General features: G+C 41.2%; 1 protein-coding gene and 1 long non-coding RNA gene across 4 annotated transcripts in view; one reads left to right on the top strand and one right to left on the bottom strand.

Moving 5' to 3' along the window:
• The window catches only part of LOC141989338 (signal recognition particle subunit SRP54), a 75,296-nt gene that overhangs the window by 33,588 nt on the left and 13,831 nt on the right, over positions 1-27,877 (bottom strand). The window contains exons 5-16 of one of the 2 annotated variants that reach the window (XM_074955854.1): positions 26,763-26,867; positions 25,078-25,144; positions 24,932-24,989; positions 24,112-24,262; positions 22,929-23,077; positions 21,062-21,162; positions 20,858-20,944; positions 20,300-20,373; positions 19,881-19,989; positions 18,449-18,619; positions 17,376-17,471; positions 16,393-17,006 (exon numbers count right to left, since the gene is read on the bottom strand). In XM_074955854.1, the coding sequence (XP_074811955.1) occupies positions 16,915-17,006; positions 17,376-17,471; positions 18,449-18,619; positions 19,881-19,989; positions 20,300-20,373; positions 20,858-20,944; positions 21,062-21,162; positions 22,929-23,077; positions 24,112-24,262; positions 24,932-24,989; positions 25,078-25,144; positions 26,763-26,867 (1,260 nt within the window). In that variant the 3' untranslated portion in view covers positions 16,393-16,914. Of the gene's footprint in view, positions 1-16,392; positions 17,007-17,375; positions 17,472-18,448; positions 18,620-19,880; positions 19,990-20,299; positions 20,374-20,857; positions 20,945-21,061; positions 21,163-22,928; positions 23,078-24,111; positions 24,263-24,931; positions 24,990-25,077; positions 25,145-26,762; positions 26,868-27,877 lie in introns of those variants that run through there. The other variant, XM_074955856.1, reaches the window with a different exon arrangement.
• LOC141989341 (uncharacterized) lies at positions 3,922-27,480 on the top strand. 2 transcript variants are annotated; one of them, XR_012639970.1, is made up of 3 exons: positions 3,922-4,019; positions 5,083-5,165; positions 27,202-27,480. It is a non-coding gene; the product is annotated as an uncharacterized LOC141989341 (long non-coding RNA). The 2 variants fall into 2 exon arrangements; XR_012639971.1 differs by lacking the exon at positions 3,922-4,019 and adding an exon at positions 4,743-4,906.

Genomic DNA, 27,877 nt, shown 5'->3' with positions numbered 1-27,877 from the left:
GCCTCCTGCCTCTGCTCTTCGTGCTCACTTAATGCTTTCCTGGCCTCTGCCACTGAATGCCTCCATGCATTAAGCTGTGCCCTATCAGTGCGGGACAACTGCATGAGCTCGGAAAACATGTCATCGCGAGTGCATTTTTTTTGCCTTCTAATCTGTGATAACCTCAGGGACAGAGATGATAGGGGGAGCATAGAAACATTTGCACCTGGGGGGAGATAAAAAGGGAGAGTAAAATTTAAGATGATACATTTCTGAGAACAGAAGGGAGACTCTTTCACAGTGAATCAAGCAATTCACAGCAGACAGCACATGTGCTTTAGGTACAAGGTCACATTTTGCCTTTTATATTGAGCACCTGCCAGTATGGTGACACATCACACACAGCTGGGCAACAGAATTCAGTTTCCAGGCAGCCACAGTAAGCCTTTTGGTACACAGGGTTGGCTTCTTACGCCTTCATACCATGTGGGAATGGTTTCAAACTGCAGCGCCATCCTTTCCCATAGCAAACAATGCCGGTTGGGTTTCACATTTAAAAGGGGAGGCTGCAGTTTTCAGGTGGATGTGCAGCACAAACCTGCCAGCACCCCACCGCGTGGCTATTCTCCGGGATGATCCCTTCACCTCTCCCCGCGCCGCATGGCTATTCTCCGGGATGATCCCTTTTAGCCAAGCGCAAACAACCCAGCATGAATGGGGTCTTTTTACTATTCCCTTACAAAAATTCCCCTATTTCAACCAGGTGACCATGAATGATATCGCTCTCCTGAGGCTAACACAGAAAGATAAAGACCGAATGTTGCTTGAATACAACCAAAACCCAGGACCATTCGCTGCCATTCTTTGTGTTGGAATGATTCCAGACTGCTTGCTACTGGCTTGGCGCGGTAAAGTGTCCTATCATGGAGGACGAAATAAGGCAGCCCTCCCCAGAAACCTTCTGCAAAGGCTTTCAGCGTATCTCCAGGAGAGCTTCATGGAGATGTCCCTGGAGGATTCCCGCTCCATCCCCAGACACGTTAACAGACTTTTCCAGTGGCTGTACTGGCCGCAAATGCATCCCAATTCTTCAGGGTAAATCAAACATTAAACACTATTGCTGTTAAACCCTGAACTGTAGTTACAAATGTGCACTCACCAGAGCTGCCTTCTCTGGCTTCAGGGTCAGGGATCCCGCCTTGGGAGGGTATTGGCTCCAGGGTGATAGGTCCTGGCTGCTGGGGAGAATGGATTCACCACTTGCCTGCTGTGCATTCTCCTCCTCCTCCTCCTCCTCTTTCTCATCCACAAAATCCTCCTTCCTGTTGGGTGAGACTCCCCCCTTGCAGGTGTCCATGGACAGTGGTGGGGTAGTGGTAGGGTCCCCCCGTAGAATGCCATGCAGCTGATTGTAGAAGCGGCATGTATGGGGCTCTGACCCGGAGTGACTGTTTGCCTCCTTTGTCTTTTGGTAGGCTTGCCTGTGTTCCTTAACTTTTACGTGGCATTGCTGTGTGTCCCTGTTGTAGCCTCTCTCCATCATGCCCTGTGTGATTTTTGGCAAATATATTCACATTTCTTCTTTTTGATCGGAGTTCGGCCTGCACAGATGCTTCTCCCCATACAGCAATCAGCTCCAGTGTCTCCCTTTCTAACCATGCTGGAGCTCGTTTGCAACGCTGAGTGGACTGCATGGTCACTTGTGCTGCTGAGCTCACCACGCTGACCAAACAAGAAATGAAATTCAAAATTTCCCGGGGCTTTTCCTGTGTACCTGGCTAGTGCATTGGAGTTCAAAGTGCTGTCCAGAGTGGTCACATTGGAGCACTCTGGGATAGCTCCCAGAGGCCAATACCCTCGAATTGCATCTGCGCTACCTCAAATTCGACTCAGCAAGGTTGATTTTAGCACTACTCCCCTCACCGGGGAGGAGTACAGAAGTCGATTTTAAGAGCCCTTTAGGTTGGTTGTGTAGACGCATTCATTTTAAAATCGACCTAATGCGGCTAAATTTGACCCAACCCCGTAGTGTAGACCAGGGCTCAGATGGAGATACTGGGTAAGCACTGTTGATACACAGAATACTGTAGCCCACTGCCCAGTCTAGGAGAGGGAGAATTATGGAATTCTACCCCAGGACTGGTAAAGGCACAAAGCCTGACACCTGAGGGGCAGCATGTAAAGAGACCAGGAAAGCAACTGAGGTGCAGCTAGCCCTGTAACTGAGACAGGATGGTTTAAGGAGGAGCACAATGCTGCAACCACCACTACTACAAAGGCAAGAGAGGCTGGAGGAGAACTTTGACTCCCATACACACACACACACTATACAGAATTCATGTGTGGGCATGGGAGAAGAGTACAAGGGCTGTGTTCTCTATATTTAGAGACAGTGATCTTCATTACATGTGGCAAGGACCCCAAATGTAGTACAAACCTACATAAGCTTTGTAGAAGGGTACATTGTAAGAGTAAACAAATAAATAAAAATGGAACAAACAGCTTGAAATGGTGCAGGAGATAGAATCTTGACAATTTTCTTCAATATCTATAACCTTAGGTAGAAGACTGCATTTCTGCTGTCAGTAATGGATAGGATTGTAGAATATTCAACAACAGAGGTCCATTTAGGTCATAATGATTGGTTGTGAATTCTAAAAAGAGCTGTTATCTCCTTTTTAAAGATGTATTATTCCACAGAACCCACTTCTAGTGAACTAGGAGAGTAAAACTGAATTAGGGAAAGAAAGAAAACCCCAAATTATTATATTTATAGCAACTGTGAAGTGCTCCCTTGACTTTCAGATAACAAAAGTATAAAAATCCCTAATGTTTTTGTTCAGATAAAGTAGTGTAGTTTAAAACTGAACAGAAACGCTATGATGAGCCCTATATAGGAAAATAAAAATGACTTCACCTCTACGTTGCCAGTTTAAATCCTACTTAGGTCAGTGCTAACAAAAAAGCATTATGACAGGTTTCAGAGTAGCAGTCGTGTTAGTGTGTATCCGCAAAAAGAAAAGGAGGACTTGTGGCACCTTAGAGACTAACAAATTTTATTTGAGCATAAGCTTTCATGAGCTACAGCTCACTTCATCGGATGCATTCAGAAAAGCATTAGCTATGCTCAGAGCTTAAATTCAGCTGGAGCTGTCTGGAGTGGAGCTCCGGTAAATATTTTCAAACCTGCAGGAGCCCCACTGCCCCCACAGGGCTGAAGCCCTGAGACCCAGCATCGCCCCCTCCCCCTCCCCGCAGTGCTAAAGCCCCAAGACCCACCCCACAGCTGAAGCCAGGAGCCCCGAACGAGGGAGTGTGGGGGAGCCTCTGGGAAATGATCTCTGAGAATTTAAACGCTGGCTATGCTCAGCAGATGGTGTCAGCAGCCAGCTTGCTGCCCCCTGCCAGTACTATAACCATAGCCCTTGTACAGTAGCATTATGCCTGGCCTTCCACCAATGTGCCCACTAACACAGGAGGTTAGTGTGTTTTAATTTAGCAGTGTATTGAAAGTCCCAATGAAGAGTAGAAAGGCGGCTATTAGGAAATCAAGAATTCAACATCCTGCCAAATGCTTGCATGCACCCATGCCCTTTAATAGCTGTTTTGTTGCCTACATGAATTAATTATGCAGTTGCTAATGAACAGGTGTCTGTCCACCATTACAACTGCTTCCTGTGTTGGCAATCTCGGCAAAAAGGCTAAAAAATGAATGCCATGGAAACTGAGTTACTCTTTCATCCTTTGAGATCAAAGCTCACATAAGAGCTGCCTGTACTCTACCCATTTGTGAAGAGAGTGAAAAAGGGAAGTTTACCCCATTATAATGGTTGTTCAAGATGTCTGGTCCCTATCTGTGTTCCACTGTTCGTATGCTCTCCTCATTCTCTACTCTGAGGGCATAATGGACAGTGCAGACCAACCGCTTCTCAAGGTCCTACTCTCATGTGAATCTAGACATGATCCAAAGCAGAGAAGAAGGAGGGCAGGTAGTAGAATACAGATATGGACCACAAATCTTGAACTCCAGTTACAAGATGGTAAGTAAATTCCCTTTCTTCTTCAAGTGCTGATCCCTATGTGTATTCCACTGTGGGTGACTAATGAGCAGCACTTCAGAGAGGAGGAGTTTGCAAGGATGTAGGTGGTATGACTGCTAATAGAACTGCTGTCCAAAAGGATGCATCAATAGAGAAGGCTTGGCCCAAGACCTAATGTCTTGTAGATGTGTGGATGGAACTCCATGTTGCTGCCTTGCAAATATCAAGCAAGGATGCCTTGTGAAGTGATGCTACTGAGGATGCTTGTGCTTTCATAGAGTGACCTGTAGTGGGGCAGCTGCCCCATTTCTGCAGAACAGGGGATATGCAGCTGGGAAAAGCAGCTGAGTGAATAGCTGGCCACAAGTGTGGCTGGCTTAATCAGGCCACAGCTGGCCTGGATAAAAGAGGCTGTGGACCAGGAGCTGAAGGAATCTTACTCTAGCCCTGAAGTGGGAAGGGCTAGCTACCTGAGAGGAGGATACCCAGAGAAGGGCAAGGGCAAGGGGTGCTCCAGCCTGGTAAACTCCCAGGCCACAGGCCTTGGTGAAGGCCTAGGAAAGGTACTGGGGCTGCAGAGGGGCAGCCTGGGGTTAGACAAAGGCAGCAGGCCCTAACCTCCTTGCCAGTGATGAGTGGCCTTTACAGACTGCAGTTTGCCCCAGTGAGTGGGGGCTAGATAACGACTGGCAGTAGCCACTGAGGCAAGGTGGGTTTAGAGGATTGGGGGTTCCCCTGGGAGGGGAGACCCAGAGTGAGAGGCTACTGCTGGAGCAGAATGACATGCTGGTGTAAGGGGCCAGTGGCAGGCGAGACACCAGCCAGGAGGAGGCGCTCTGTTGCTGGAGAGCTAATTCCCTGGATGACCAGCAGGAGGCGCCGCACCGGTGAGTCTTCGCCTCGCTACAGACCCCTTACCCCATGTAGTTGGTCAGGGGGCAGATGTGCCAACCGATAAAGCAGGATACACCCAGAGATTCATTTAGAAATTCTTTGTGAGGAAATAGTTTGTTTTCAGATTCATTCCACAACTGCATTCTCTCATTTGTTTTGTCCTTTGCAGGTAAAATGCCAGTGCTGTCCTCACATTGAGGGAATGAAGCCTCTTCTCCTTGCTGGAAGCATGGAGCTTTGGGAACAACACAGGTAAGTTGATGATCTGATTTATGTGAAATTCCAAAACTACTTATGGGTCATTTTGAGTGTAGTCATAATGAAAGTGTCTTTATGGAATATTGTGTATGGTGGGTCTGCCATTAGGGCACCAAGTTCACCTATCCCTTCTTTTAAGAACCTAGACATTACTGGGTGAGTCAAGTCAGAGTATTGGCCCATTGGTGGGTGACTTGTTGTTTGCCATCAGGTGAACCTGTAGCAAGCTAAGGGAAAGATCCATCATCTTGAAGTTAAAGAGGTAATCCAAGATAGTGAGAATACTTGCTGTTTCTGGAGACACGTGATTCTGCTGGGCCCAGAGAGAGAAACTCTTCCAGTTGGCTAGATAATATTTTTGGGTGGAGTCCTTTCTGCTATTATTGAGAATGGGTTGTACAGCTTCGGAGCAGGAATGTTTTAGGTTTGACACCCATCCAAATACCAAGCAGTGAGATGAAGAGCATCCAGGTGAGATGACTGACCTTGCTGTTCTCTTGAGTCAGAGATTCAGGAAGAGCTGAATGCTGATGGGTGGATGGGTTGATATTCCTAGGAGACTTGGTAACCAGAACTGCATGGGACATTTGAGGATGACTTGTGCTCTGTCCTGTCGAATTTTCCAAAGAACCCAAGGTAGCAGTGGAACAGAAGGAAAGGCATAGTTCAAGTGGTTTGTTCAAGGGAGTAGGAGAGCATTGTCTCTGGTGTACCAGCCTTGGGCTCCTATGGAGCAATATGTGTTCCTTCTCCTGTTCTCCTGGGAGGTGAACAGATACAAAGTGGGAGTTCCCGACTCCGTGAAGATGCTGTTTACCACAGAACAGTGTAACTCCCATTCATGATTGACAATGAAATACCTGGGAAGTACCCTGCTGATAGGATGATGTGGTTCCTGATGCACCAATTCCATAAGTTGACTGCTTCTATTCACAGGGACATGGATCTTACTCCTTCCTGCTTTGTTTATGTAGAATACGGTTGTCTTATTGTCCAATATTAAGAGGATTATAATGAAATTGGATGAATAGTAAGAATGCTTTGCAGCAGGCTTCTTAGACTGCTCTGCGTTCCAGAAGATTTATATGCATTCTAGTTTCCTGTGGCATCTAAGAGCTCTGGGCTGCATGAGCCCCACAGCCTTATAGGGAGGTGTCTATAATTATCTGGTCAGGGATAGCAAAGGAATACCGACACACACTTGTCCTGGAGCTTTCCAGCAAGTCAGTTGAGACTCACACTTTGATGGGAATTGTCACAACGGTGTTCATGCTGTGTTTGTTTTGTGTAGATATTGTTCAAAACCAAGCTTGCAAGCCACAGAGGAGGATTACAGGGTGGATAAAAACAATTAAAAAAAAAAATTCAGCTTTTTTTTTTTTTTTTTTTTTAATGTTTCTATTTAAATTATAAATTTTTCTTTTAAAAACATATGTTTAAAATTAAATCTGAATTAATAGAAAATATGTTAAGGGCTAAACTTATTATAAACTTATAATCTCTTATCACATTTAAATAAAAAATAAATATGCTGAATCTATGGGCCTCTACCAAAAACTTTGAATTAAAGGCTGTTTTTCTATATAAAGGAAGAATCAGGGGGAAAAACTTCTAAGTTTTGAGGTCGAGCTTTTTAAGTATGACATAACTGGTCATGTACTGTTTAAAGGGCTTCTTTTGTTTATATTCTGTTTTGTGTGTTTAATTAAATTTCACTTACCATCCTAATGTAACTTGATACAAATCATGACTAAAAAGTTTATTTTTGTAAATAAACAATATATCATTCACTATTTTCTAACATACTAAAAACATACAATTAATAAGAATCTGAAAATATTAAGCAATATAATTGTGCATAGGGAGATAAGTCCTCACCCTGACTGAGTCTAAAGTTGCTCCTATTAATTCTGTAGTCTACATTGGAATCGGGGTAGACTGTTCCATGTTTACACAGATTCCCAGGGATATTGGGAGATGCAGCATGTCAGGATTTCTAGGCATGCCCTGCCTGTGAGAAGCCAGTCATCTAAATATGGGAAGATGATGGAGCTGCCCCTTCTGAGCTGTGCTGCTGTTACTGAAAACACTTTAGTGAAGACCTTGGGTTGTGTTGCTAGACAGAATGGGAGTCCCCTGTATTAATAGTGGTTGGAAGCCACCACAAACATGAGAAGTCTTCTGTGGAAAGGGTGAATGACGTGAAAGTATGTATCTTTCATATCAAGAGCTGTGAACCATGTGTCCTTTTCCAGAGTTGGTTTTATCAATGCCAGTGTAACAAAGCAGAATTTTTGTTTGCAAATAAACATACTGAGTTGTTGCAGGTTGAGAATGGGTCTCCATCCTCCCTCCTTCTTGGGAACTAGAAAATATATTGAATACACCCCTTTTCCCTGGTGTTGGAGGTATTTGCTCCTGCTTCCCACTGGAGGAGAGAATTCTATTTCTTGAAGGAGGATCACCTCCTGAGAGTGATTCCTGAAGAGGGCCAGGGAAGGAGGTTTTGGAGGGAAAGGGGGGAGAAACTCTATGGTATAGTTGGAATGAATGATATCCAGCACCCACTTGTCCATTGTTATTGCCTTCCAGTTGTAGGAAAAAAGTGCTAGGTGGCCATGACAGGAGACCTGAGGATGAGGTGGCAATGGTATCAATATTGGTTTGCAACTCCCAAGCATCTCATCAAAAGTATCTTTTAGACAGTCTGGTTAATGTTATTGAAGTGGAAGGAGGCGGGTATCATGTTCTTTGCATCTTCTGTCATTTGCGAGGTGCTTCGTAACAGCATGGATTGTAAAATGGCTGAGTCACAGGCTTTGGTTTGCTTATGGCATTTCCTCTTCAGGGCCGGTGTGTGTACACACACACACACACACACACACGAGTGGAAGATTGTCCTAGGGTGTTTTAGTGAGTGCAAAGACTTATCTGTCTTTTTGTTTAAGACTGGTCTCTAAGGGCAAGTCCTCTACAGTGTTCCAGACATCACTGGGAAACTAGGAAGCGTATAGCCATGAGTCCCAGCCCATCTCAATGGCAGTTGCCATTGATCTTGATGCTGTATTGGTGGCATTGACCACAGCCTTTAATGAAGTTCTGGCCACCAGCTTGCCTTCATCAATAAGGCCCTGAAACTGAGCCCTGTCCTGCTGTGGTAACTTGTCTTTGAAATCTAGGAGCTTTGAATAATTTAGAAAATCATATTTAGCCAACAGCATTTGATTAGTCTGCTATTCTAAACTGGAGGCTAGTAAATGTAAATACCTTCCTCTCCAGAAGGTCCAGACATTTGGCCTCTTTATCTGTGGGGATGGTTCTTGGGTGCTGCTGCCTGTTTTTCTGTGGCTATAATGGAATGCTAAACTGTATTATTCTGCCACTAGGTGGCACTGTATAAAATATCTTATTTAAATGAATGTCTGCCATACCTGGCAGAGCATTAAAGGATGGTATGATGAACACATCTGCTGTGTGTGAAGAATCTCTGTGACCAGTCCATATCTGGTACAGAAGTACATGACAGTGGCAGCCTGAACAACCAGGAAGTTTTGTGTAGGGTGGGTAAATAAAAACTCTACTCCTTTTGCCAAGATGAAGTAACACTTGTCAGCCCTCTTGGGGATAGGGGCTCATGTTGCCGGTGTATGCCAGGAAGCCCTTGCTACTTCTAGTATGGCTTCATTCACTGGAAGTGCTATCTAGCTGGATCTGATGTCCAAGAGCTTATACTGTGTGTCCTGGATCTCCAAAAGGAGATTTGGAGCTCTTCCACCACCCTCTGTAGCAGGTTCTGGAATTGTTTGTGGTCATTCAAAGGAGATGGTGACGTGGAGCAGCCACCTCATCTGGAGATGAGGAGAGATTCATTGGTACCAGCGGAACTGGCTCATTCCCCTTTTCTTCTATGACTTCAGGAGGAAGTATTGGTTGCTGTCTTGGAGAGGAGGGGTGATGACACTCTATTAGATCACACAGATCCTGCATTTCCTGGTTTGGGTGGATAAGGCTGGTTCCAGGAAGTTCTCAATCTCTTATCTGGACTAAATTCCCTTGATGGAGGTGATGGTGGTTCCTCCAGTACAGCTGCTTTCCCCAATGACAAGCAGGTGAGATCCAGCTCAGTTGGTGGTGCTGTCAGTTCCTTTGAAGGAAAGTCATGGCTAGTAGACAATATGGGGGCTAGACTTATTTTCCTGTAGTTTGTGTCTCCTGATGGGGGGGGGGGGGGTGTCAAAATCTCCCTTGTAAGGATCGGCCCCAATAACAGGGGAGATTGCAGATCTGAGAGAACAATTATGTCCTCCAGAGTGGTGTATCTCTTTACACTCTCTGTGGCACACAGGGCCTTGTCTGCCTGTCCCATCAGAGTTGATGTGGGAAGACTCTTGACTGGCAGATCCATTTGGAGTCATTGCAGTACTGTCAATATGAGTCTCCCGTCTAGTGCTCTTTGTCATTTATTGGTGGTTCTTGGACCCTTGACCTGGATGGTTGCATGGGCAGTAATGCTGCCCGTGGTAAGTCCAGTATCAGGAGAGCCTTGCTCCTGTGCACCTTCTTATCATACTCCTGAGGCTTAGGACATCTTAAGTCTTTAGAACTTGGGTGCAAAGACTCACCCAACTTGGATAGGCTCAGGGAGGGATTTATCCTCTTCAAAGTGGACTTAAACAGGGATCTGCTCTTGTGCTTATGAAAGTATCCCTCATTCTCATGAGGAAACCGCAAAGAAGAGTCTCTGGCTTTGCCCTTTCCTGCTTCTGCATCAGACCTTCTGTTAGGAAATGTGCTCCTCAATGACTCTGGCCAATGTACAGGGAGGTCCTCCCAGCCTGAGTCTGACTGAAGCCTCAGCTTTCTCCAGAAGGTAATTTTTAAGCTGGAGTTCTTGTGTCTGTCAGCTGTGGCTGGGGGGGAAAAGGCAACAGATACTGCACTCAGTGGAGATATGCATTTCTCTGAGACTAAAGGCTGACTAAGAGACTGGGGATGGGAGAGAGTTTTCAAAGCCTGGTATTCTGGGCACAAGCTAATTCCTGTACCAGGGAGGTGGGAAGTTTCCCCCTGGATTACAGAGTCAGCTATTCACTAGTTATCCTAATAAGACTATTAACGCTATCTACACTAATGATCTAAAATTATATAAAACTTATAGGTTTGGAGACAAGGATTAAGCTGAAAAGAAAGGAGAAGCTCCGGACGCTGGAGATTCCAACACAGGCCATGCATTTGTAAGAAGGAACTGGAGAAGTAGTTGGTCTACACTACCCCTTATATCCTCTGAGCAGAGCATGGGGAGAGTAAAGGCACAGGTGCAGACCAATGGACACTGCTTGCAAGAGTTCTCCAGTCTAAGGTGCCTGGAGCACATGGATACCTACCATAGAATACACAGGGACCAGCACTTCAAGAACTGGACTTGCCAAGCCTGTCGATCTAGCCCCTTTTAATGGACTTTCGCTTCTCTAATAGAAATGTACAAAACACATTCCTAGGTCATATTAACAGAGGTTCTAGAGTTAGCAAGAAATAAAAGGCTGCAAAAGTTACTTTTAAAATAAAATTCTTGACAACCTCCAGCTGCCTGCCCTTAGCCAGAATCTTGCGGCTATGCTCTTGAAATTCTAGATGACTTATCTCCAAGTGTTTATTTTTGGGAGGTGCCTACTTTTAGGTCACTAGGCATTACTGACTCAAATTTTCTCAGGGTGTCCATTATTTGCAAACTCTCAGCTGTCCTGGTCATCAGTTTGAATTCAGTAGAAATATAAAGTTACGTATTTTAACTAATCTGGGAGTTCTCAAACTTCATTGCCCTCAGGCTTCAGCTCCAGGCAGTGGGGGTTGGGCTTCAGCAAGTCTCAACCACCCCTGATGCCTCCATTAAAATGGAGTCCCAACCCACAGTTTGAGAACTGCTGCTCTAATCTATGCCAATTAGACAAGATGCTTATAGCAATAGCTGAGTATAAAGAGATAAACCAGTTTTGTACATTACCTACTCACCAACTTAATGTGCTGCTGCCTTGTTCTCTAGTAGTTCTTTCAATGCACTACAGTTACAAGAATCTCCATGGAAAGGTGAACTGCAAAACCAAAACATTGGTTTAGGTCTTTTTGCTTCTTTAAAACATCAGGCCTCCTATATAAATAGAAAGAATAGAAATGCTCCTTGTGCAGAATAGGGAGGAAGAAGGGGAGGAGAAAGGGTGCAGGGAGGGGCACAATGGGCTCTGCATGGGGAAAGGGTGTAGGAGTTTCTACTACTGACTTCTATAGGTGCAGCGCTTTCACCGAGCTTCCCCATGTCTGGTGTAACTAAGTTTCACAAGTATGGCTCTGGACCATGGTCCCAACAAGAGGATGCATGGAGGAACTGCAGACAATGGAGCCAGCAAATTAATTTGGCTGTCAAGGCAGCACTGTAGCAGTGTCTCCTACACATCTCCCTTTTCAGGATCCATTATTTCACAGGATCCAGTTTTAAATTGCTGTATCATGGAGAAGTCAATGCAAGTCAGATGCAGTGTATTCTCATTTGCAGGTCATGTTTAAGAACTAAACCAACACTGGATAACTTCCTCTCCCTCCCCCTATAACAAGCTCCCTCCTTCAACAGCCTAAGAGTCTTAGCTTCTTTATAATGGTGAACTACTACAGTTGCCAGAAGGAAAGGTATCTTTTCATAGCCCACCTACTTATCACTTTTCAGTTCATGTCTTGATGCCATTATTACAAACTCTTATTTCAAAACAAAAGCTTATATTAAAAATAAAAAGATAAGAAGTCACCTACATTTCATGACTGAACTAGCACTTTGTGCACAGTGATGTGTATGTCTGTTTGAAGACAGGTTCACATACCCAGTAGGGTAGGAAATGCCTATTACACATGCTGCTGCTGGAAGATTTCACCAGTGTCTTGACCTGACTGTCACTGTCTAGTGGCAGTAACTAAGATTTGAGACAACCATAAAAGTGTAAGAAAGCCACAGTTGTGCACTGAGTTGAAAATAGAAATAATGAATCATTTGTCTCTGTGGATTGGCCTGTACAGAAGTACAGTGCTCCTCTGTTCCTGTTCAATATACTCCTTCTTTGTATATTTCATTTTCATTAAGGGCATTCAACTCTATATCTAAACTCTTGCATACAAAGTTCTGGTTGAGAAGATGGTTATATGAATCATCTTTGGTTGCTAAAACAGAAAACATATTACCTTTTCAACATTTTATAGATTACATTGATTTTGATCACTGTTTATAATGAACCAGAATAGGTAGTTTGAGTAACTTGTTCAATTCCTTTACAGATATTTGAAAATAGCACCCGTGCAACTGCAGGACTACTCTCATGTAAAATGGTAACACAAGTGTCCATAGTTTTGATACAGGTAGTTTATTTATTTATTTTTAGACAAAGGAACAGTTGTACAAGATCACTCATAGGGATGACAGAAAAGGGAAAATATGTAGTGTTTCCAACTGAGGAACTGCATGCCAAGTTTACTAAGATACTACATATCTGATGCATTGAATATGAACTATACTGACAATGCTAAGATCATTACTGTAGGTCAAAGCTATAAATAAAAATACTCCTGGGGGAATTCTGCACCACTGCATGTGTGCATATTTCATGTGCCATGCATTTTTTCCCCCAGAAAATAGCTTCTGCTGAAAAATTGCTACAGTTCATTTTGCCCACCAGAGGGCACTGTGGTGCTAGAACACAGCAGCCACTCCTGGCCAGTCCTAGCTAGGATAGGGAAGAGAAAGAGAAAGAGCCTGCATTGGCTTCTTCACAGCACCTGTCAGGCCAGGTCAGGAGACAGGGAATATGGGGAGACAAATGGTGTGGGGCTGCTGGGGGCCAGACAGGGGCTCATAAGGGCTAGTGGGGGAGGATAGACCAGGGCAGGGGCTGAATGGGAGTGGAGCCACAGGGATGAGGGAGATGCAGGGCCACATGGGCAGAGGGTGCAGAGCTACAGGGGGAAGGGAGATACACATGAGGACAGGGGGTGCAGGGACACATGGAGATGAGGGGAGAGGGCTAGCTGAGGGGGCAGAAAGACATGGGATGGGGAGAGTGGGTGCCTGAGTGGGGGTGGAGGGACACGTGGACAGGAGCAGATGTGCCCTGACTGAATGGGAGAGGTTAGGAGTCAGCCAGGGTCTGCATGGGTGAAGCTCCCCAACTCCTTTACAATTGCTCCCCCTCAAAAGAAAAACAAACCCCTTCCATACTTTTCCTACCCATACCCAACAACCCTCCAAGTCACACCCAGCAATTACTTCCCTCCCCCACAAGCCTTTGCATTGCTTCTGTGGGGATGGGAAATATGGTTCTGTTCTGTAGTTTAAATGAATTATTACTCAGTTCAGTATTATGCCTTGTATGGAATCTGTCAAAACACATTTCCTGAATCTTTTTTATCATCTGTTTTGTTACAGACATATTTGCTGACATGTATTTTGATATAAATTACCAAAATAATTGAAACTGGTGTGATTATATTGTGTTATTTTGACAAATAAAATATGAAGAATTTTGCAGAATTTTAAAATAGTGTGCAGAATTTTTAGATGCAGAATTCCCCCCATAGTATAAAACCAAGCCATATTGTCACTTTGCCTTGAAGTCACCTGGGTCAACAACACTCCTCAGCATCAGTTTTCTTTGGATTTGTCTACACTGTAGGCTTGCCATGTGTTTTTGCCCAAACCTCTTATCATCCACTCAAAGCCCTTAGCATCTAGGTGTATACTGAACATGTTGCATTTGGGGGTATTATTAGAGCCCACCCAAAGTATCTTTATTTTTCTCAGGAAACAATTGGCTGACATGTCCCCAAAACAGATCTTTGCTATGATATATCACCCTAACTTTAAAAATTATCATCCCTATCCACAGAAGTTCATCTGAGTCCTGTTACTTAAAAAAAAAAAAAAAAAAAAAAAAAGAGAGAGAAAAGGAAATAAAGAGTTTTGTTCTTTTTGTATAAAGGGCCTTTCCAAATTACAGTCAACCAACTTAGGGGATCCACATACAACACAGGACCCTACTTCCATTTCACACTCAGAGATAAAGAAGGTGGGTGCTATAAAACAGAGGGGGAGCTAGCTCAGAAGCCAACTTGACAAGACAGATGTCAGGAAAGGACCAGGATCTGAGAGATAGTAAGAGAAACCTCTTCACACAAAAAAGATCCTACTACCAACGGGGAGCAAGGGAAGCTGAAGATGTGAACATATGCTAAAAAGTTAAAGCTTGTAGAAGGAAAAGCATTCTTGGGTTCAGATAGAGGAATGCCAAATGTTACACAGGAGCACAAAACCCACTAAAATGGGAAAAGGTGAGAAGGGCTGTAGATGGTCTCATGTGCAAGAACAAATGATATATGAATTTAATTTATGAATTTAATGAATGAATTTAAACTATGAATTTAATTCTCCCATGCTGTAACCAATTTTGATATCACCTCCTACAATACATACTCCACAAGATGTGGAAAATTGACTGAGCAGTGGAATTATGTTTGTATGTATTCCTAGTTACCCTTGCACAATATTTAGGTGATTACTACTATTCTGTTTAGGCTGCATACCTCAGACTACACTTGAAGAGATGGAGTGTGTAAAGCCACAATTACTACAAGCACCAGCATTCAAAGCAGGATGTAAGAGCCTGTCACACCTTAGACAAAGACAAAACCATACAAAGATGAACATTGTTGCTGTATAGCGAACACTTCCCCACATGCTGATAAGATTGACAGCTTCCTCACATACTATTCTTTCCTACAGATCTTGGCAGGAAGTCTTGATTAATCTCTTGCACAGCTCAATGTCAACATTTTGTCTTTTCACTGTAAGGCCCTGTCTACATTATAAATACTTCCATAATCAGAGACCTAGTTTCAGCACAACATGGTTTTTCACTGACTTACCTCCAGTGTAAATAGGGTAATAAGAGGAAAGCAAGAACAGGTTAAAGGTACGTTTTACTACAGATTTCACACTTGGGAGAAACGACACTTTTCACCTCAGGAAACAGAACAATACAGTTGTACAATGTAAACAAATCCTCATTGGCCTCTTAATGCTGTACTCAATGCCTCATGTTTTTGCCTGTAAATCAGAATCTTTAATGAAAGTTTTAAAAGATTTTTTAATAAGGTATTTGCACTGGTACTAAGCAGGATGATGTTTCAGTATACCAAACCCCAAGCCTTGTTTAACACTCTAACGTTGGGCAGCGACATTAACACCTTTGACTCTTTGGGCCTATATATTCCACTGAAATTAATACAAACACCCCCTTCCCAGTCAATTGATAGAAAGAAAATAGATATTGAAAAGGTTTGTCCTTGCCGCCTCTCTCCCACCCCCTCAATAATTCTTCCATGACTCCAGAAATCAGGGATAATAGATGAACTTTGAAGCATGCCCGAAGGTCAGTAGATTCTGCCTGTTTCAGACCATGGTTGAGGATTAAGTTCCAAAGTCAAAGATCCTCACACAATTGCCAGCTATTCCTTCTCTTTTATACAAAGAGAGTTCCAGCTCAAGCACCCCTGCTCACTGTGTCAGTATGACACAGCAGAACATCATTTATCTGATCTAATCAGATAATCTGGAGAATGGGAAAATGCAAGGCTGCAGCACCATCTAGCGGGCACAGGAGAGATCACCCGCTTCTGGACCTGTGTGTGCAGGTTGTTCAGTTAATACACAGAGCCGCATAATGGAGGGTCAAATAAATGGGGTTCTACTCTATTGGGAGAAAGGTAGTCTCCTAGTTCATCAGTCCCTGGCCATTTAGAGCTTTATGGTCAATATCAATATTTTAAATTCCATTTAGTGCAGATTAAGAGCACCAGTGTATGCTCACAGCAAAATACACTGCTTCTTTAGGAGTCTGGTGAGATTAACACAAAGTTAGATGTCATGAGTGTACTGAAGATACTTGAAACCCATGTCTCCTCAATAACCCTCTCAACAGACTCCTATATGTACTAAACAGGAGGAAAGATAAGAAGCAAGCTTGTGAGATCCTGCACAGGATGTCTACGGCAAGGAGCAGCAGTTCCCCCCAAAACCAGTCTCTGAAAATGCGCAGCAAAGGAGGTAGACGCACACTAACGAGCATCCCTATCCACCCCAATTTCAGCCTGCAGGCAACTCAACACCTCACATGCATGGATATCAAAGGCATACATTTCCTCTGATCATCTCTCATAACTGTTATTTAAGTACTGCTATCAGTGAGCAGTGGCCATCTACACTACATCACATAAAAAGGTGCATTCCTAGTGATAGTTTTAAAATCAAAGAAATAAGCACATCCTTCATTTACAACCATTTAAGTTTATTTTACAACGTATTTCTTGGGACATTTTATGTTACTATTAACCAAATAGCTGGATTGTTTACAAATATAATGGCTGCCATTTAATGCAAACAATTAAAAAGTGTCTCTACATATTAAAATTTTACATCATGATTTTTATTTATTAAACTTAAGAACGTCTTTTGATGGGAAGGAACTAAGCAAAAATAACTGTTTTCCAGAAATCAATTTAGAATCTTCTTGAGAAGCCCAAATAGAAGTTTCAAAAGGTCACTTCCTTCACCCCCATCGACACTCCTCTCTCACTGTAAAAAGGAAGAAATCAAATCCTTTTACAGAAGTCGCAGCAAAAGTCCTCAGCCAAGTCAGTTTTTATTAAGGCTTCTTTACATATTATTGAATCCCATCATGCCTTTCATGTTTCCAGCAGCACCTTGTTGAAACTGTCTCATCATGGACTGCAATCCTGCCATGCCACCTAGAGAAGAGAGGTCAGTGAGAATTGGGTAGGTAAGAAACCTGGCAATTCAATTAGTAGTAACTCTTTTTGGTAAAGAAACCTCATACTTCACCACTAATGCACAGCACCATAGGTGTTCAACTGTGCTTTACAAACACAACAGGCATAGCCCAGAAGAGCTCATTGTCTAGTTTGGATGGATATTCAATCCAAGTAATATGTGAGTGGGAGTAGATGGTCACAGGAAATTGGCAACTGAAGACTAGATTTAAGGTGGGTTTTAAAAGGAGAGAGAGAGAGAGAAGGAACACTGAAATATGCTGTCAAATGCTCCCCCATAATTCCTTGCAAACTGCCTAGTTTATACTGCAAAAATGTAACACTTACCCATGTGATGAAGAACTCTTGGATCCATCATCTTTGCCATCTGTTGGTTCAGTTTTGCCATTTGAGATGGATTTACATTCTTTGACATGTCACCTCCTTAAATACAGAAAGTGACAAGAAAAATGCATTACTGAGGAAACTGATAATGTAAAAGCTTCCCCCTTCTAGTTGCTGGATTCAAACCAGCTTAAGTTAAGGATGATCCAAAGTGACGCCGCCACCTGCTAAGTGGTTGATGATCTGTGTGTGTTTGGCAGTACTTGTGAAAAAAACAAAACAAAACAAACAAAGTCTGTATATTTGTAGCGGAGAGAGTTTTCTCCTCATTAACAGAAAATCTTTACTGCCAGGCTGAAACTGTTCATGAACTCCACACTTAAATTCACAAGGCATAACTGCTTTATCTCTCTGGCCAAGTGCATGTTAACTGTCACATAACTGGCATAAGCAGCAGTACAGCTAGTAAAGAATTTTATATAAAATGAAAGTGAACACATTTTAGATGTACCTAAAGCTATTCAAAGTATTTTCCAGGGGTTAGCAGAATGGCAATTCCAGGTGCACTCCTCTAAAATAATTTCCCTTTAAATTGAATCTACATGCAGCAGTCACAGCTGGGTTGAATTTATCATGTAGAGCAAAAATTAGCTTATAAACAGGACTTGGGAACTGTTTGGTAGATGTTTCTGACCAATAAAAGATTATAGGAAAAAAATCTTGATTTTTCCCCTTATTATTTGGGGACTGAAGGGAATCCTCATTAATCAGAGTTCTCAATCTTGTCCACTTCCATTGAATGAACACTAACAGTACTTTGCCTTTATTAACTAACTTCAAATCAGAAATACCAATTTCTGCTCTAGGCTCATTATATAACTCAACTGTCCATAGAGTAACAGAAGGCGCTATAGCCCACTTTCATTCTGCAGCCACACTTATTGCCTTTTCTCCCTCAGACCTCAAACTACATTTTTAAACCCCCTCATCTTTTGCCCTATTCCCACTAGCGACCACCACCCACAATGCCTTTCCTACAGCTGAGTAATTGCCAAGTAGATGGATGTTTTACTTACCTTTGAAAAGACCCTTGATGCCTCCCATCTTTTTTACCATCTGTGCAAACTTTGTGTACTGTGTCAAAAGCTCCTGTACATCTCTGGTAGAAACACCCGAACCTCTTGCTACTCTTTGGATTCTTCCTGGTTGTTTACTGAAAACCTTTGCACCATCTGTACTATCTAGTTCTGCGATTAAAACAATGCAAAATATTTATACCTAACTGTATGTGAACTTATTAACATTATCTGGATGTAATACAGATTTTAATGAGAACTCAGTCACTGAGAATTGTTTTCATTTTTAAAGTGTGGTTCTACCCTGAAAATTGACCGTAAGTGGTAGTGGACTTCCATATACATTGTATCTCAATGATTTCTATAATTTTTCCAACTACCAGACACTCAAGCTGGATTTCCTTTATTCTTGTGCATCGCCATTAGCAACAGATGTTCTGCATAACAAATTATGCCCCTAACTACATGTGTGCAATCCCACTGAAGACTACTGCAGTTTGCACAGGTATAACTGAGGGCATAATCTGCCAGTTAAGCTTCTATGACTAATGTTGATGTGCAAGATGAAAACAAACCAACCTGAGTGCCAGAGACCAGGGTGAGCTGGTGGGTCTGACAGGTGGAAAACAATCCTTTTACTTGCAAACAGATAAAGTTTTATACGGATATTAGACAATAAATATGCAACCTCACACAGACATTTTTGCAGGCAATTCTACCCTGACAATGACTTTAAGGAAGTGATTGTCAGTCATTAGAGATAATGAGTGTATGGACTGTGTCTACTCCAACTGCAAAAAGTATGCTTAGAAATCTCCTCTAGGTAATAACATATCCCTTCCAAATAATGTACTTTGGATCAAGCAGCATCTGGATCCTCTACTCAGTCTTATTTTTGAAATCCTATATGTTATGTGCACCTCAATTCTGTTGTGGGTTTTTCAATTGTTTCATTGGATTGTTTCCAATTGTTTCAGTTATGTATGGATATTTAAATGAACATGATAAATTAGAAAAGGAGTACTTGTGGCATCTTAGAGATTAAAATATATTTGAGCATAAGCTTTCATGAGCTACAGCTCACTTCATCGGATGCACGCAGTGGAAAATACAGTGGGGAGATTTTATATATACAGAGAACATGAAACAATGGGTGTTACCATACACACTGTAACGAGAGTGATCAGGTAAGTAATAAATGCTCAAATAAATTTGTTAGTCTCTATGATGCCACAAGTACTCCTTTTCTTTTTGTGGATACAGACTAACACGGCTGATACTCTGAAACCTGTCATGATAAATTAGTACTCTCCTGTTTCTTCCCACCCTCCCCAATACTCGTTTCCCTGACTTGTTCCAATAAAATAATGAACACAGCTATGAATTATTTAAGTAACTGTTCTTAACTTTCTATTACTGGAACTTGTTTTACCTTGATCATTCATACTGTCCATTATAGTCATCAATTTCTTTAGCCTTGCCATTGATTCCTGTTCATTGCCTTTACTCATAAAATCTGTTCCAAAACCAGGGATCATACCCTATAAAATAGTACAGTTAAAAGAGTTAATTGTGTCAGTTTTGCAAATTACAAGAGACTACTGTTTGAGTGACCTGTGAAATTGATAGCGCTATATATTTTAAATATTTTATTCAGCAAATTTGAACATGTTCAAATGCAGAAATAGGCAAGTTATTCATGTTTACCAGAAGCCATTAAAATTATCTGGTAGCATTTCAGGCAGCTATTCAATGGGAAGAATTCCTTAAAATTCAAAAGAGTTCACTCATTTTCAATTTTTGTAGAAAGTGCTGGAGAAGTTTGGACAGAAAATTTTCAGGATAACTAACCAAGATCTGACTGAAGGGTCCCATTTTCATGATGTTTTGGAATTGTTCATACATATCTCTCAATGTAAACTGACCTGAAGTACAACAGAAATGGAAGGTTAGTGAAGATGATCACACAATTACATTTTTATGTAGACTGATCCTGCCCACCCATCTCTGATTACACTTTATGACGAGAACAGACATAGAGCCAAATAGTGTTAGATGCAAAGATACTTCTTCTGCATATTCTTCTATTATGGGCTGTATCTCACTTTGCATAACACATTTAAGAACCTTAGGTAAATTGCAATTGTGTTGAGAAAGCATGCAAATAACGCTATGTCAGAGGAGCAATCCATTTACTTTCACATTTCGACTGTTCATGAGAAGTCTGGATTTTTTTTTTTTTACCTGTATGATTTAAATTTATATTTCTCTTTAATTACTTAGTTTACCATGACAAGGAAAAAAAAAAAAAAGTTGAATAGTTACTTCAAATAAATTTTCTACAAACTGAAGATTACTCAAAAAGGTTAGCTCTGTTACATAATTTTTTTGGGGGGAGGACTAGCTTACCGTGTTTCAGCTTCTCTATGAGTGCCTCGTTATCATCCAACTTTAATTCATTTACTTTATCTATCAATCCTTCAATATCACCCATACCTGGAAAACAGAAAGTCTTCTTCAAAATTTGTGAGGAAAATTATGCTCCAATTTTTTTCTGTCACAGTGACATTTTTGAGAACACTTGTGTAGTCTGTAGTTATAAATAGTACATACCAAGGAGTTTGCTGATGAAAGGCTGTGTTTTGAATGGTTCAAAGTCATCTATGTGCTCTCCAGTACCAATAAAAATTATAGGACTTTTTGTGGCAGCAACTCTGCAATGAAGTATAAGTAATAAGACTGTGTCTCTAAACAAAAAGCAATATGGCCCAAATTCTGCTCCCTTATATTAAAATTAATGAATGTAATGACACTAGTGAGATTTTATTTGCCTGCAATATTCTAGTAACTCCTCAAAACTACCAGTGCAAAAGGCTTCACCATACAGGATTTGAAACAGCTACTTGCCAGTAGCAACTGGGAATCATTCCCTAATAAGCTCAGGGATTTAAGCCATCATTTTAGGCTTGTAATATTTTAAAAAAAAAAAAAAAAAAAAAAGTTACTATTCCTTATGATTATAAATAGAACCTTCAAAATATGAACAAACTTTAAATAGATGTATTCCTGAATCTTCAGACAGACTCAGTGCCTGTACCACTGCTGATAGCTTTAACAAGCACCACTAATGGGAAATTAAGATGGTCAGTTTCACTGTTCACATTCAGAACTTTGAGGGCACCTAAAACTTAACCCTGTCCATTTCTTCCTGCTGCTGGGAACCCAACAGAGGCAAGTACCTAAGTTATTCATGGAGGAGCAGCCAACAAAATGGAGAATCGTGGAGACCTCTCTTTTTCTTCCATATCTTAAAGCAGCCAGAAGGCTTCCAAATGGGGAGACAGATAAAGCTTCTCCCTTCCAGAAAGTAGAGGAAGGTGGGAGCTTCAAGGTGGTCAGACACCTACTAGCAAGAGATGTGAAAGGCAAAACACTAGAGCAGGGACCACATTCTGCTAGAAATTCTGCACTCTGAATTCCCAGCAGCTTGAGAAGTGGGGTGTAAGGAAAAAGAAGGCACCTGGTCATCTTATTAGCATGGCCCAGGACCTGCAAAGTGCAGCTCTCACCTTCAGTGTCTATTTCTGGCTAGTATGCTTCGTCTTCTGCCAACTTTATTTTTACTGACAGAACAGAATATTTATAGGCGTTTAAGTGTCTTAACTTTTCAGTTCAGTCAGACACTGACTTAAAGAGCTGGCATCAAAAACAGACCAGATTGGTCTGCCAATATTTTCCATGGTGTCTATAACCAACCTAATTTCTAACCATTATTTCCACAACAAGTGTGTTTGTCATGTCTGCCTGTATAAAGACAGATGCTTATATATCATATTTCTGATGTGTTCTAGTAACTTTAGGACTGGCTTCAGTTTCAGGATGCTGTGCTGCATGGCTTTCGACAGAAGCATGGAATCAAAGAAAATGTAACTGAGGAATTTATAAGTGCGTTCTTTGACCATTTACTGGACTTTTATCATTCAGAGATTTGACTTGCACTCCACTGATATGAGTCTCATCCAGCATTGCCTCACAAAATCTGAAGTTTCAGTTTTATCTTTTTTTGGTATGTCATCTTAGACTCTTAATGGGAAGCAATCTTTTCACCTGAACCATGTCTGTAAGGCATCTGCTAATTTTTTTTAAGGGTATTCAGACAAACTCACAGTAACTTAACACCCCTCTCATGTGTACAGAGAGACTAGTGATACTATCCTGAGAAAACAAGTTGACGCTTACAGAAAGGTGTGTAATATCAAAAAGTGCCACAGTCTGATACTGAAAGCACCCATAACTCCCCCTGAAGTCAGGATCAGGCCATAAGTGGTTTGCATCAAGGCCAGTGTTACTCACTGAGCTAAGAATCAGCACACCCAATTGCATGTGACAAAAACAAGAGAACTTTAACAACTCTTCTGGTAATTTAGACATAACATGCAGCTACAAAAGTACTGAAACCCCATTACCACACAATACTTACGCACTGAGAGCGCCACCTCCTTTTGCATGGCCATCAAGTTTTGTCACAATAACAGAGGCTACATCTACTTTATCTTTGAAAGCCTTTGCCTGAGCTTCACAAGCTTGACCAATGGAGGCATCCATAACGTAAACAATGTTATCTGGTTGCTGGAAAAATTAACATGAGTTATTTCCGGGTCTTAACTCTGTATCTATGTATTATGTTCTGTAGTAGACTCTCTTTTAAGTACACTGAAATTTTTAAAGAAATGGTACAAATCTAGAAAGTATTTGAAGAGTGAATCAAGACTAAACAATGAGCAAGAAAAACAGCAACTTGAAATATATTTTTTCCACTTCATTCCCCAAAGAAAATTCAGGAAAACTATGGATATTTACTTCCAAGATGGCCTACTAGCTATAATAATGGATTTTTTCACAAGTTATAATCCTCTACTTAATATGGACTATTAAAATATTTGTAAACATTATTGTTTATGCCGAGCAATGTTAAGCCAATATTTGTCCATGCTGTCCTCCTACACTCCACTTATTAAGTATTAGGCTTACTAATAAAAGATGCCAAAGAATATCTTCCATTTGATCCCAAGTCTGGTGACCAAGCTGAGGCTGTCAGTTTTGTTACTTCATGAAGACTGTTCCTTAATCCACGTGAGAGCGTAAATTCATTTGTTCATCAGCATGACCTATGATCACCTCATCTATCTCACATAAACCAGACATGTGAAGAAGTGGCAGATGAAACCCAGGCACATTTGCTATAATTTCTGTAATGTTGTAAATACACATCAGTCCTTTTTCTTTTAATCTGTTTATGCAAAGATCACCAAGGAAAAGAGCATATTGTTTGAAGTGATAACGTCCCTTGATATATGCAAGCCAACTTTAATTCAATGACTAATTATATAAATGAGCAGAAGAACAGTTTAAAATTAAGTAGTTTTACCGAACTTTCACCAACTGAAGGCTAATAACTTTCAGACTTCATTTATCCTTGCTGTTACAGTGGTCAGAACTGTCCCCATATTTCAGAAACTCCTGAGATGTAAATTAAAGCCCTGACATGTTCTATAATAGACAGCATCTATGTAACACACATTTGGATAGCGATGTTGTATTCAAATGACTATAAAAACAAAAGACAATCGAGAACCATTTTTACACTTCCAGTAGTTACTCACTATAGCATTGGCAACTTGTAACATTTCTTCAAACAAAGAGTCTTCCTGTTTGTGACGCCCACTTGTATCAACAATGATTATCTCAAAGTTTTCATTTTTAAATTTCTCAACACCTTCTGAGGCAATAATCACAGGATCCATTTCTGTGTAACTGTTCAAAAGGTAAAGACATGTCTAAATTACATGAAATAACTTTGTGTCCATGCACCCCCATCCCAAGAATCTATTTTTAGGAAACTAACTTTTAATTAACTCATATGTAAGCAATCAAGTAATTTCAAATCCATCCCAAATTTCTAGATGTAGACATTCTTAGTTAGAGAGTACTGGCTGTTTATATGTTAGAGCATCTAGAGATTTTATATCTAACCTCTTTCCTTTGGCATCTCTTGCATTGAAAAGCATAATTTATACACTGTGCCTTATCTCAGCTCTACGGATATAGAGCTGAAGCAGGTTTAAAATCTATATTCTTCCATCAGTGTGCACACAGTAGATAGGAAAGCACTGAGAACTCATTCAAAGCATGATTCAGAAGAATGATCCACTTTTTTTGCTCTACAGAATTGCCATCTTATTGTGAGCCTCCTATCACTGTTTATATTTGGGGACAGAGATTAAGTGCTTTCTAACATATCTGAAGATCAAAAAGGATGTATGCATGTCTCCCTGAAGACCTGAATGTGTCAGTAGCCTACTCTTTTATAATGGTTCTGTTCTTGTTAAAATCTGTTTGACAGCACACTGATCACCTATATATCTTTTCCAAACGTGTAACAATAGAATGAGTTGAACTGTTCCCAAAACTAAAGGTGCATACCTCCCATAAAATGGAATTCTTGCTTTTGTTGCATTCTGTTTTAGCTGGTCAAAAGCACCTGTAAAATAGAAATATTGTCAGTGGACCATCTGCAATGTATAAGTGTGCAAAAATGGAACAAACCTATTTAAAGTCACTCATAATACCTGCTCTGTATGTGTCTGCACATATCAAACATGTCTTCCAACCTTTCCTCTGGTAATAGTAGGCTAACTGTTAAAAGGAAATACAAAATGTGATTACAGTACCAAGCATTTTAGTGATTTAGGTGATGAAAAATCCTTTTCTTAAAAATAGAAAGTTAGATTTATAAAAAAGCTAAATAAGTCACTGAAGTCCTGTACTGGCATTTTCTAAACGACCAGAGTCGAGACACTTTTCCTGGACCACGCTGCCTGCAACCAGAGACCTTTGGTCATATATTAGCAACAGTAAAAATTTAAGGCATTATCAGAGGTTATTGCCTTTATTTAGTATTTAAAGCAAAACTTTTCTATCCTGTGTCTCATTGGCTTTGCCTTATCATGCACTAGGCAGGTTTGGAGTGGGACATGTAATTTTTATTTCCTGAGCTAGTGATGATCAAGCAATATGTAAAAGTACATGTGGAGAATGGAAAGATGAACAACCAATGTGATATTTGCTAACTGTTGATCTTGCAGACTGGTTGCTTGGTCCTGAACCTTTCAACTGATAACAGAACAGCTTTTGAAGCGAGCCCCATTGCTTTAAATACTTGTCTTTGTGAAATGAAAGCCCTCATTATATACATTTATCCCACTCTACCCCATTAACATTCAGATGTAACAGTAGTCAATTATTTTTCATGTATCCATTTCAGAAAAATATATCTCCTCCACTCCATAAACACTTTAATAAGAGCTGGAACAATTTGCCCCTTACTGTAACACTGACACTAAACTGCAACAGTGCAAAGCAAATGTCAGAGAACATTAGGGTGACTCAATTAGAGAAAGAAAACACTTCCAGTGTTTTGCAGTGTATGCAGTCCCTCTGTCAGAACCTGAATTACCTAACCAGATCAGACCACTGGTCTATCTAGTCTAGTACCCCATCTCCAACAGTAGCCAATACCCCAATGATTCAGAAAAAGGTACAACCACCACCACCACTCAGTGAACAATTATGGAATAACCTGCCCATGCCGGGGGGAGGGGGATTTCTTCCCAAATCTCATCAACTGGTGGCTGGCTTCAACTTTCATTTATCAAGGTTTCTCTTCTCTCTTTAATCCCATCAAATATAAATTAATGTTCTTATTATCATTTCTTTTAAATTATGAATTGTGTAGAAAAAACTTTTTCTGCAGAGATTGTATCTCTGCTGCAGTAAGTCTCTTATACAAATAGGGTTGTACTGTATTCAGCAAACTATATTAATAACCATGGAAGTACACAAGCCAACAGTAACATCTAACAGAAATCTGTGTTTCAGACAGTTTAATTTTTTACAATTCTCTCTATTAAGGGAATGTCTACATTACCTGCAGGATCGATGGGCAGCGATCAATCCCAAAGGGGTCGATTTATCGCATCTAGTCTAGACGTGATAAATCGACCGCTGAGCGCTCTCCTGTCGACTCCGGTACTCCATTGGAGCGAGAGGCGCAGGCGGAGTCGACGGGAGAGCGTCAGCTGTCGACTCACCGCAGTGAAGACACCGCGGTGAGTAGATCTAAGTATGTCAACTTCAGCGATGTTATTCACATAGCTAAAGTTGCCTAACTTAGATCGATTCACACACCCACCCCCCACCCCCGCCGCAGTGTAGATCAGGCCTAAGTATTGTAAAAGGATTCAGTATAATTTACCTTTGAACATGTTGTGGTTTTACCACTTCCCTGCAGCCCAACAAACATTATAATGTTCTGTTTTCCTTTAGTTGGTGTCCAGGCTTTGACTCCAGGATCTACAAGCTGTAAGACAAAGCATAATAAATGAAAGAAAGTTAAACGTCAGAAGTGTGGAATTGTTAGAGGACACACTACGCTCCTACCTTCACCCAAGTCCCTATGCAGAGGCGTGGCTTGACTTACATACCCAACTGTGTGTCTGAACTTGGTCTTTTAAAAGGCTAACTGATTGAACATTGCTATTAATTACACATTTCATAGGTCTAAGTCAAGGTAGATTTGGCTAGTCCTTAAATACATACACACAAAATTTCCTTGAGTTCAGATTTTAATTTGTTTGGTTTAGTTTGCTTAATTTGAAACAAAATATTTAAACAATTTTCATTCTGATTTTTAGGTGTGTGGTGTCACTGACAACCTGGCTAACAGGTGGCTGAAGGACTGGCTAGAACACCACAAATGTCATGTTGTGATGGGCATGCTCTCTGAGATGGCTGATAGACCAATCGATCAAGGTGAATTCCGATTTCTGTTATGGACTAAAGAAAGGATAGACAAGACTAATTTGACTTTATAACCCTATAAACAAACGGAACACCCTATTCACAGCTGATAGCAGAAACCTGTCAGTGCTTGAACAATCCACCTACCCATGGCAAGTAGGAAGCTTACCAACAGAACCACAGCCAATTTGTGCAGAATTTAAGCTTTTTAATAAAAGTTATGTTTCTAGCTCTTATGGCTCCAGTTCCTATCTTATAAGCAAGAGAAGAAAATTAACTGATGCAGTGCCCTCTTCCTGAGTCTGCAGACGTTCACAGCTTTGCTAACGTGCTCCAAAGTGAAAACAAGGCACAAACATCAATTTTCGCTGCCTCTACTCAAAGCCCTCTTGGGAGATGTGAAACAAAAGAATATGGCTAATTTCACTTTGATGCTTCTGGCTGGGAAAAGCCGAGTAACTGTGCAAACAGGCACTGAAGTTATTAAACGAGGGCAACAACTCACAAATGGAGACCAAAAGGGGTAAGATTACTAGCGATACCCAATATGCAGCAGCCAAGAGGTTGTGG

Source organism: Natator depressus, chromosome 6 (assembly GCF_965152275.1).
Source record: "Natator depressus isolate rNatDep1 chromosome 6, rNatDep2.hap1, whole genome shotgun sequence".
NCBI lineage: Eukaryota > Metazoa > Chordata > Testudines > Cheloniidae > Natator > Natator depressus.
The sequence above is the reverse complement of the archived record's forward strand: the minus strand, read 5'-3'. Positions and strand labels throughout refer to the sequence as shown.